General features: G+C 41.8%; 1 protein-coding gene across 13 annotated transcripts in view; it reads left to right on the top strand.

Annotated features, from left to right (window-relative positions):
• nfixb (nuclear factor I/Xb) overlaps nucleotides 1-12,151 on the top strand; it is a 153,250-nt gene that overhangs the window by 28,583 nt on the left and 112,516 nt on the right. The window contains exon 2 of one of the 13 annotated variants that reach the window (XM_044331415.1): nucleotides 324-359. The exons of the other annotated variants lie outside the window; for them this stretch is intronic. Within the exon in view, the coding sequence (XP_044187350.1) occupies nucleotides 324-359 (36 nt within the window). The remainder of the gene's footprint in view (nucleotides 1-323; nucleotides 360-12,151) is intronic. 13 annotated transcript variants of the gene reach the window in all.

The following is a 12,151-nucleotide window of genomic DNA, read 5'->3' as shown; positions in this document are numbered from 1 at the left end:
CTCTTGTCATTTTCAACTGATGATTCTATTTAATTTAACTTTTTTTGTCCATTTTTGTTGCCTTTTTTTTCTTCCAAACGTGTCCGCTCCCTGCAGGCCAGAGTGACGCTGCGCTTTTAAAAAACAGACTTTTTTTTTTTTTTCCTTTTGTTTCACTGCATTTTTTAAAAATGTGTTCACTACTTCATGCAGCTCGTAATGTTGTCATCTCAGACTGTTTTCACTGGTGCGACATTTTAACTTATTCCTTCCCTCTGCCCCTCTGCCCGCCTGGACGCTGACCCCTGCTCTCCTCGCCTCTTAACACCCTCTCAACACTAAAGTATTACCCTACTCACCTTCTAAACAATGCCTTAGTGGTAAGTCCTGTCCCTATTTATTCAGCATTAGGTGTGTGTGTGTTTTTTTTCTTCTTATTATTATAATGTTTTTGTGATACTCCTGCAGGGCCACTCACGCTGACCCGCAGCTGGAGTTATATAGGCCCCACGCAGGAAAGAGGAAAAAAATCTCTCTGTTATTTTGCACACACTCCATGAAAACTTGCATTTTTCTCTGTGTATGTTGTAGCCTGTAATTGGCAATATGCTCTGACCAGACGACACTTTTTTTTTGGTTGCAAAGCAGCGCAAGACAGCATCTGAAAAACTGGCTGCTGCTCCGGACATTTCTTTTTCTTTTTTCTTTTTTTTTTTTTTTTTTCCTCTTTCAGACTTGTGCTGGTTTAATCTGTGCAGAGGAAAATATCAGTTCGTAGTTGGGAAATAGGGATAGATAGGTTACAAATATTACATCCAAGCTGGAGTTCGCTCTGGTGAGCGCAGCAGCTTCCATGACGGCAGTATTTCAATTTACCGTGTTAAAAAAAAAGAGAGAGAAAAATAAGTTCTGCGTTCAATTTAAGATACAATTTTGAAATGTTTCCTTTTATATCTTAAATTTAAAAAAGCTATCTTATTTCTTTTTTTAAAAAAAAAACCTAAATTGCAGCAGTGGATACGACCTTGAAGTCTACACTTTATCTTTGGGCCTTACGCCTTTCTCACACAGTAAATTTCCTTTGTTTTGGTGTAGGCCAATTATCGGACAGTTAATTTTCGATCTCTTTGAACTGCTTTGACAGCCGATGAGAAATGTTTTCTTAGTGGTCTTTTCTCTGTAATAGTCAGAAGTCACCTTTGCTTTAAGGTCAACCGTCTCAGCGCGCATGACTTATTGCTTCGTCCTCCCGGTCTGAAGCGCGCAATTTTCTTTATCAGGGCTATATGTTTCTCCAAGAGGATGTATTATATTTTTCTTACGTCACCACCAATCCTTATCACTCGCTATCAGACAGCAGTGTTTTGAATGAAAATATCAAAGCAGCATTTAGAGAAGGGGGGAAAGCATGAGCCAGTTTGTTTTTGTGTGAAAATCAAATTAAAAATGAATGTAATCAATATTTGGACTGCTCTCCTATTAACTTTACATTTACACATATTTGGTGAGGTGGCCTTAAACATCCCCCCCCCCCTCCCCTCTGCTCTCTCTGTGTCTCTTCCCAAGGCCTGGAAAATGAGTTGGAACAGCTGTTCAGAGGATTAAAATCTGATGGAACCGCAGTCTGAATAAACAGAAATGTTGGATATTTCAGAATTAAAGACACACACATGCATGCGTGTGCAGCAGCACAGACACACACACACACACACACACACACACACACACACACACACATACACGGACATGCAAACAAACAACTCCTTCCTCCAGATAAAACATGCACCTAAAACCTTTGGTGCCATGTCTTCATGCCAGTTAGGCCTGTGAGTGGTTATCACTGGATTAGCAGGGATGCCAGGCCATCCTTTAAAAAAAAAAAAAAAAAAAAAGTCCCTTTCAAGCCGTTCGAAAAGCATCACAAGTCACATTGCAAGAAGTTAAGAATAGGTCTTACTGCCTGTATTCAATTTCTCAGATAGGTATATTGAATTATGATATCACTGTGGGTTTTGGTTCAGTGGTGCACAAGTGTAATTGACTTAATTCTATATATACAGCCAGTGTAATTCAGTGACACCAAATAGCAAAGAGAAGTTTAGTGTGTGCGGGAAAAAGTGACCCGGCAGCCAGTAAAGCACTCTGTTTTTGGCCACCGGACAGAAGAATGAACTCATAGTACATTTGATTGACATGTAGGGCTGATCTATTGTGCTCCCTTGTAACTGAGTTGTGTGTGCGCACGTGTGAGAGGGGAGGACAGCGGGGTGTACGGGTTGAAATCGGAGTCCATGATTGGCTGTGCTGCTGTTTTGTGCTGTACAGGCTGCGCCGGATCCTTTCCCCTCATCACGGGACACCAGGAGGTCATAATGCCAGACGCTGCCTAGGACACCGTGTTCCTTTTACTTATTTATTCATGCCACAACACCAGTTACAAGCCTGTCCACACTGCTTAAAAAAAACACGCCACCATTAAAAGACACTTTCGCACATTGTACTTTAGCCTAGTTCATTTCAGGTGGCGTTTGTTTTGCGTATGTAGTACGTGTAACGCCTTCCTTCCAATGGTGCCACCAAAGGCCAGCAGCCTGAAAGAAGGAAGCCATGCAAAGACGTCCCAGAGCTTCAAATGTGAACTGGCACAGAAGCTTTCTGTTGTCTTTGCAGCTTCAAAATTGGTAGCATGTTGCGGACTATTTGCATCCTAACTACACACTGTATTTCTGAGCATATCATTGAGAGGCTTATGAAGGTTTCTGTGATTAATGTCTTTGTCAGTAATATACATTTTCTGTGTTTATTGTCAGCTGGTGACTGGGGGGGCCACCATGCGTCAGCAGGAGCAAATTTACGGCAATTTTAGCAAAGAATTCCGAGCTCTCTTTGGTGGCGGAGACAAAGACGAGATGAGCCGGGCGCATTTTGGCAGGAGGCAATATAGATTTGAATTAAGTAGCATGTAGTTTTTATCTCGCGCTGCATGCAGAGAGAGAGGCAGAACCAACTGTGTCTCATTCAATATCAGCACAGCTGTCCCAGCATCCGTGGAGAATGGATTCCTGCTATTGCCATGGGAGGCTCCAGCCAAGAAGAATGGGAGGATATCCAGAGAGTGCGCTTGTGTTTTAAAAGGAAGGCGAGGAGTGAGAGGAGAGAGTAATACGCTGCTGTGTGTGTGCGCGTCTGCGTCCGTGTGTGTGATTTTTTTGCATGTGTGTGTCATGTTGTCTCCGACCGCCTCACTTTTCCTTCGCTCATGTCACCTCTGGCATGGATTAGTCTTTGGCAGAACCCTGGCAGTGCCCGCGGCCCCAGCGCGGTTCTGTGGTCGCCGATATGTTGTGCTGTTGCCATGGCTACTGAACACACACACGGTGCTAAATTACATAATTGAGCTAGAATATACAGAAGAAGACAAAATACTTAGTGTACAATATGAGAGCGGAGAAAAGGGGGGGAAAAAAGGCAAAGAGGGGGGGGGAGTTGGAGTCAGAGTGTATGAAAGGGGAGGGGGTCTCAGTTTAGAAACCACTACGACAAAGTGTGCTTTAACCAGAACAAACCAAGAGCAGAAGACAGAAATGCATTGGTGAATATTTGAGAGCTTTGTCATAGCTGAGCTTCAGACATTGGTACAGCATGTTCTTTCCCCAGATTTTGAGTCATAAATCTAAATAACAGTGCCGCCATTATGTGGGTATTTGGAACGCTGCAATAACCAATCTGACAGGGTGATCGAGGATAAGGTGTTTGCGGTGACACACACGTGCTGTTTGTGTATGTGAAAGAATGAGACGGGGAGAGAAATCCACAGTGTTTGTACGAGAGAGGGAGTGGCAGCTCGGGTTTTTACACAGATACACCACGAGGCACACGCTCGTATTTCTTTCTTTTGCCCTTGCAAACTTCCCTCTGCACTCCTCCTCCTCCTCCTCCTGGGATGCACTCGGGTTCTGAACAGATCTCGCATCTTGTAAGTGAAGCATCGTTTAGGGCTGACGAGTGTTTCGCAGTACTTTAAAGACCCCCTTCACAGATGTTTGAAGAAAAATAATCTGCTTTGAATAAAAGATTGTCTGGTATAGTTTTCACACACACAAAAAAATTACAATAAAGTAGTGAGAAATGCTTAAAAGCACTCGTTCTCCTTCATGGAAAAATCCAAATCAATGAACATGCAAATATTGTTCATTTTTTTTAAAGGTTAACTGCTGGACACAAGACGTCTCCTGCTGCGCTGAAATGTCTATTTGTGCACCGAAGGCTTCAAATTTCAACATCAAACTTTTATATAAGTTTGTTGTTGCATACTGGATGGGGATTGGCTTCCAAAACTAGTTGTGATGTCACAAATCAGGCTTGTCCATACACGCCTTAAACTCACATTTATTGTGAGCACAGAAGAGAAATCTTCCTGTTTCAACAGATGAATGTGAAAACAACCTTCTAGTGTCAAACGCTGCACATAAATCATTCAGCACAGTGAAGCTCAAACAACAATAAGCAAAAAAAATTTTTAAGAGGAGGGTGACTTAAAAATAAACATGAAAAGTGAAACAATGGATCCACAGAAGAAGTTCTTCCTTGTTAATCCTGCATTGTCTATCACGTGTTAATTTATGTTTGCAAAATGACAATCGCGTAGAAATGATTTATTTTTTGCCAAAGCTTCCAGTATAAGGCCGGTAGCAAAAGACTGTCATTGCTATAAAGGATTTCAGTCAATAAAATCATGCTGCGGATCATAAAATATAAAAAAAGTTGTACATTTCACAGTGTTTAGTTAGTTTTGTTCCGTGTCTAGTGCCACAGAGGACAGAGAAATGTTTCTGAGCATGCTTTGTTCTTGCATTGAGTAAATTTGAACTAATGCCAGTATCAACACACGGAGTGAACGTTGACAGTAATTCATTCACTGCTCTCTCTTTTAATCAACAAGAAACGTTTCTGTACAGGCAAACCGTATGTTATTGGATTTCCGAGCTCTCTTTTGTGTTCCACAAAAAAAAAAAAAAAAAAAGGGGACGTAAGGTCTCAAACTTATGACCAGGCAAAACCCGGAGCGTGCAAAGCCATTGTATCAGTCTGTCACAGGTCAACAGAAATAGATAGAGAGTTGTTGTTGCGGATCATTGACAGCCCACTCAAGGTCACTTCAGTGTGGGCAATCTGGGCATGTTGTTTGGCCTGTCCTGCCTGTCTGTCTGACCTACATCTCACTGCACTGGCTAAATATATACAGTAGACCCCTCATTACAAAGCTTCCAGATTAATCTGGATGAAATCTGAGCACCGTTCCACTCTCTCTCTCTCTCTGTGTGTTTGATTGTAGCCTTCTTCTCTTCACAGACTTCCCCAGGCTGACTTTCCATCTCATTCAATCTCTCAGACGTGCGTTCCCTATCCAAAAAAACAAATAAATAAATAAAATAAATTTTAAAAAAACTGGCAGATGCAGGCATTCACACAAACATGGCACACCGATACAAACGATCATGAATAAGACTGGAGATGTGGCTGCGTTCGTCCGGCCCATTCAGAAACGAAAGCCTCTCTACGTTCGGATCACACAGCGAGGCCTAACTATGTGTACGAGCTATATTTTGTGGCGGTTCATGCATAAAGCACCTGCACATAGTTAATCATATGAGACACAGGTGTGCATTCTTTCAGAAAAAAAAATCACACTCGGTATGACTGTTTTACAGCTGTATAGAGTGTTTGTATGTGATGCAACCTTTTTTCCTCCCATGTACAACCACGGCCCCTTTCAGATGAACTCAAGAACCTCTTCAACAACACCGACAGTCACTTGTAAATGTGCTCATTTGAAAGAATATCAAATATGATGTTATTTAACACTTTTAATTGTGTAAAAGTAGATTATTACAATAGTTTTACAATTGAACTGTCAATGTTTGGTCAAGTTTACTTTCATACTGCTATCCTGGAGCGGCAGAAGCTGGATGTTTCTACCATGTATCCATTACTTTTGGTGAACTATTTTGTTCATTTTAGCTTTTTCAACATGCTTGTACCCGTTAGCTAAGTATTTAACCTGTTTATCCATCACTTCTAGTTATGTGTTTCAGATTGTATCCACTATATTGACCTATTTGAAGAGTTTGTCACTTTTACCTAAGTATTTCAAGCTTTTGTGTTACATTTACCTAATTATTCAAACTCTTAATCATGATCTATTTCAACCATTTGTCCAAAACATTTAGCTGTTTAGACGTCTCTGCTCGCCTGCTAAGTAGTTTCCACACGCATTCAATCACAACAAGTGGTGTTTGGCTGTTACAGCTGACTCTGTATTTGGACATATTTTTAAAATCAAATCATAATTTATACTTTTTTCAAATTAGCTGAGCTACTCTATAATCTTTCTACGTACATCCTGGCAACTGCACAAGTGCTTCCGTTACAGGAGGCCAGCAGAACATACATTTAGCAACTCATCTACGGTCCTCCTGTGTTCCATCCATCCTTCCTTTTATACCAAGTAAAACAAATATCTCTGCACACCTGGTGAAGCCTGCAGAAATGATTTCAATCATTCAGACACAAAGAACAGACCTCATCAGACCTCAGTTCATTTGGAAGTGGCGGTGGTGTTGGAGATTGCTCAGTCGACAAAGGATGACATCACGCAGTGACGCCACTCGATGATGTCATGGCATTCATCATCTTTTCACCGCTTCTTTGGCTTTTCTTTTAAGTAGAGGCCGGATAAAGAGGCATTGATTGGCTCGCTGATTGTACCTCAACTTTTCCTGAGGCTTTCTTTCATCATCACACTGCATTACCTCATGCTGTAGCGGAGGTAAAATAGTCCCAATAGAGTCCTCAGTATGTGGAGCCAGTGACCACGCAGGACTATAATCCACATCAGCTATTTAGCAGATGAGATTATGAGCCCAGCAATGATTATATCTATCGCTTAAACTTAAGCATAAACATTTCAGATGTACTTTCCTTTTCTTTCACCGGGAACACGGCTTAAAGGTTGTGCTTGGGCTTAATAGGCATTTATTGGGTTAATGTTGGAGGGAAAATCTTTTCCTGTCTTGGGGGTGGGTGGAGGAACGTTGACGCTCGGAGGCTTATGAACCCGCAAGTCAAACAGTAATGAAAACAGTTGTGACCTGATTTCGAGAGCCAGGGAAAAAGACATAGAGTAGATGGAGGAAGGAGGATTTCAAGTTATAAAAAGGAGAAGACAAAGAATCACAGATAACAATGTCTTAGGATGACTTTCTTTCTGTCTTTCCTCTTGCTTTCTCGCTCACTTGGTTATGTTCCATTTCATTTCTTCCTGTTACCTTTCCTCTCTGTTTGTGTCTGTGTATCTAATTCGGCCACCCCGTCCGGCAAGGAATAGCTGTCACCCCAGGGAACAAAGCACTAGAGCTTGCTCTTCGGAGCAGGAAATTGGCATGGAGCCAAGGGTGGAAAATCTATACTCTGTTGCATAATATAACATATCTTTACCTCAGATGAACTCTGAGGAGGCCTGGCAGCTGTGAGCAAACAGAGCTGGAAGGCGGGAGGTTGTGTGTTATTAACTGACTGTTTGTGTGGAAGGGTCTGTGTATGTGTTGGGTATGAGTGTGCGCTCTATGCTTCTTGTGACTTGTGTTTGCTGGCTGGTGCTGCAGGCCCGAGGCTGTTGGAGACCCCCTTCACAGTCAAGCAGAGTACAGTAGAGTTAAATAGACCCTTGTTAGAAAAAAAAAAAAAAAGAGGAGAAGCTCAGATCAGAGTAGAGTAGAGTTCAGTAGAAGAGACAGAGGCCAAGCAGGGCTCAGGGTTATACTCAAACACAACTCTGTGGCTTCTCCTTTTGGCCCAGCCAGCCAGTAACTACTATCCCGCTACAGCTGCACCGTACTCTGTGAGGGAATTCAGATATAAACTTTCTGCTCTGTTTAGGCTCAGAGAAATAGCTTCAGGATTAGTGTGCATTACATGGAAAGTTGTATATTTGACTGGAAAATTCAGCGCAGGACGAGGATTTCACGTCACTGCTAAAATATAAAACACAGATGGACCAGATTTAACTTTTGAGTTCACGGAGTGGGACACTTTTCTACCCTTCAAACACTCATTACGACGAATATAAATTCACTCCGACGCCGCTCTCTCTCTCTCTCTCTCTCTCTCTCTCTCTCTCTCTCTCTCTCTCTCTCTCCGCTGTTACTAAGACGCTCTACATATTGTCTGAATAATATTCACACAAGAGCCTTTTCTGTGATGCGATCGCCTGCAACCGTAATGGAGAAACAGTGTGCGCGCACCGCTCCTCTTTTGTGGGCGTTAAAACGGGACACGGAGGGAACGGACCCGAGAGCGGTCGGCCGTCTGACGTGTCAAACTGCTGTCAGTCTCTTCAGAGCCGCTTGACGTCTTGAGGAAAAGCCTCCAAGAAACTCAAACCGGGCTCATTATGGTCATCATCTGGAATAAAGCGCAATCATCTCCGGCACCTGTGGCAAGTTGCGTTTGAGAAAAAGACTCATAGGCCTTATGGACCTGTCTCCCAGAGTCACATATCAATTCACACACATTTATCCTTTTTTTTAAAAATTTTTTTTTTTTAAACAAAATCCCTCTGCCTCGTTTTTTTTTTCTCTCCATCTGCACACCTGAATAAAAATATTTCCATGCTAGAGTTAGGACTCATGTGGGGACCACAAATTGACTGTATATTGCAGCCAGGCTGTGGAGATTTATGGTGAAAGTGAATAGGGATGGTGTGGGCGGGTATGCAGAGGTGCATATTATGGTGCGTTTTTTTTTTTTTGTTGGTTTTTTTTTTTTTTTTTTTGGGTTGTTGTTTTTTTAATACTTGGAGCTGAAGGCCTTGAGAATGGTGTAGAGGAGTGAAACAACAACAGCAGCGTTATTTTTCTCTCTCGGCTCGCAAAGACAGAGATTATAGAGAGAAATAAAGGAAGAAATACAGCACAAAGAGAAAAAGAACCAAGAGAGGGGAAATGGGCGGGAATGAAAGAGGCCATAGTCTGTGTATTGTAAATACAGTAGACTGGGGAGCACTCCATGTCCTTTTATTTTTTCTAGCAGCATGATTTGTTTGATTTACTCTCTATCAATCAGTGGAGGATGTATTTAAACGAACTTGATGTATATTTGAGAAAGGCTCTTTATAGCTGTGGCTGTTTGTATTCTCCTTTTACTTTCCTTGGAAGCAGACCGTGATTAAAACAGACGATATAGGCGTATTGTATTTCCTAGGGGATTGGAAGGAATGCAAATGCATCATAACCATATTATACTAGTTAGGAGCGGTGTGTGTTGCCAAGCCTCTGGATACAGCAGAGAGTAGACGCAGTAACACTAAAGGGAACCTTAGTCCCGCAAAGAGCCAGAATCCCACAACTGCAACAACACAAGAGGATATCTGACACTGTTGGACTATATTTGACATTTCATAGGATACACACAGTACCAAAGCCTGCGCTGCATAAAAACCCAGATCTTTCTCTCTCTTCGAGAAACTTGACAGAGGAAACCCCGAAAAAAAGTTTTTCTGCCTCTTTCTGTGTGTGAGCGCGCGCGCGTGTGTGTGTGTCGATGTGTGTCCGAGCGCCGCAGAATCCGTTTGGCATTTTTGTTGTGAGGGAAGCATGTTGCTGGTGGGACTTTGGCCTGCACAATCCCTCCTCTGTTAAAACAATGCGGCAGTTGTCCTCCCTAACCTAATTACTCCCTCCAGGGGGAGAAAGGCAACAGCACCAAATCCCATAGTTAGGAGCTCTGATCTGGGCCCTGCTGTAAGAAAAGGCCTCATTCATTTCCCTCCCTCCTTCCACCGCACATGCACAGACACACACATTCTATTTTTCACTGATCTGCGATTGGCTTTAGCCTGATAGAAGCTAATTATGCTCTAATATATCCTGATATTTCTCGTGATATCTGTTTTCCTTTGCGTCGTAACCTTTTATTATTGTTGTAAATATGTTGATGCTGAGGGAGTAATTGCATTTAAAGGTTGTCATGACACTCGTGCCATGAGTTCAGTGTTATAAACATGTACATGCTGGTAAGACAACTTGTGCTATGCACCTTTATCTTATTATCGAATTATGTGTAAAAATAAATCAGTTAGCCATGATCTGTCTTGTTTCAGTCAAAGTACTTTGTGAGAAGTAATTGATGCCACTTCAGACCTTTAAATTGAAAACGCTGTTTACTGCAGATGATGCTTTTATAGCTTCCTGTCTATCCTTTGTTTTGCCTTCCTCACCCTCCTTAACCTCTCGTCTTTCACTGCTGCCCCACGTCACTTACTGGCACCGCGTCGGGTTTTGAAAACTTTATTACTGTAAACTTCAGACGAGGAAGTCCGCATAGGAAGAGGGGAAAGGGATGTGTGTTTGTGTGTGTGTGTGTGTGTGTGTGTGTGTGTGTGTATGTGTAGTGGCATTCACCAAAAAGAGGAAAGGGTGTTTAAGTTCTAACTCTCCCTCCACCAACCTGTTTGGTTTTGTTTATTTGTCTATCCTCTCTCAGGAAGATTAGAACAGCCATTGTGTAGAAGCTTGGGAAATAAGGCTGAAAGTTTGTATTTAGAGATTGTTGTGGAGCTACCAGTGGTTCCCAACGTGAGGGTTTGGACCCCCATAAGGGGTCATTGTATAAGATGATAGGACATGATAGGATACAGGAAAAAAAACATTTTCAACAAACAAAATTGGGTTTTTTTTGTCAAGCTTTCTTGTTAATGTTTGCTTTATTTCTTGTGGATTACTGTGTTTTACCTCCACAAGCTAAAAAGTTCATTCTAAATTCTAAAAGTTATTAAATAATGAAAAGCAGCTCTTTCTAGAGCTGCAAGGTTAGTTGATTCATTGATCACTGCTTTTCTTTATGGAACATGATGATAAACTGAATATCTTTGGGTTTTGGACTGTTAGTCAGACAAAACTAGACATTTGAAGTTGGACTGTGAGGAACTTTAAGGGATATTTTCCACTATTTTCTGACATTTTTTGGACAAAACGATGAACCGATGAATGAAAACAATAATTGGTAAGTTAACTGGTAGACAAGTCGACATGTGACGAAGGGTTGCAGGTAGACTTTGCTTTATTTTAAAGGGTCACGGGCCAAAAAGCTTGGGAACCACTGGTGTAGACTGTTAGGGTTTTGACGTCTTTGTTTGTTTATCTGGGGAAAAAAAAAAAAAAAAACTGAGATCAAGATCTCTTTTACCAGGGCGACCTGTTCACACTTGTGTATGTTTTTTTGTTGTACAGCATTTATTTACATCTTCACGTTAACAAAGGTTTCGTTGTCCTTTTGTCACATTTTCTACATGACGTTTGAAACGGTTACATGACCATTTTTGTGCAGTCTCTTAGCACAGCAGACCACATGTCCTTGTATACTTGGGGCATATAAGGAGACAGTAGTGTTTGTGTATACATGTGTGTAAGCGTCTGGTCGCACAGTGTTTGTATTAGGCCCGAGCTCCTTTCCTGTGGTGTGTGTGTGTGTGTGTGGGCTTGAATCCGTCCGGCTTGTGTGGACCCATGCGCCCTGTTTGTGCGCCTCGACACTCACCCTACGGCAGAAGCGGAAGCTCTGCTTTAACAGCATTAGCAGGGCTCTTCCTTCAGCCTCCGGCCTACTTTGTTAACCCTATCACTGTCCCCACACTCTCATTTCAGACTGTCTTTTGTGCTCATTTATTGGCCTCCGTATCTTTCGTTTACACTTTATACATTTAAATCACTTTTACTAATTGTTCTTTCAATTCTCTGTCTTTGTTCAGGAGTCTCTCTCTCTCTCTCTGTCTCTCTCTCTCTCTCATTTACTAATTTAATAACCTTTCCTGTTTATTCAGCCTCTGTGCCAACTTGTGAAACTCGCCTGTCAATGGTAGCCATGATTGACTCTCCCTTCACTCACATTATTAACCCCTTTCTCATTGAAGCTAGCATAAGTTTATTAAGCCCTCATTATGCTTTTGTTCACTTCTTCCCTAAAAAAAGGCTTTTACTGTTAACTCTGCGTAATCTCCCTTTATATTAACCCTTTTTATTTGAATTTGAACGACTTAATGCTTTTTTTCTGCACAAACCTACGTTATCAAAGTGACCCCTGTTATGTGACCCGCTAATTTAAGGGAGCATCCATC

This window comes from Thunnus albacares, chromosome 17, assembly GCF_914725855.1.
Source record: "Thunnus albacares chromosome 17, fThuAlb1.1, whole genome shotgun sequence".
Classification (NCBI taxonomy): Eukaryota; Metazoa; Chordata; class Actinopteri; order Scombriformes; family Scombridae; genus Thunnus; species Thunnus albacares.
This window is presented reverse-complemented; position numbering and strand designations above follow the sequence as displayed.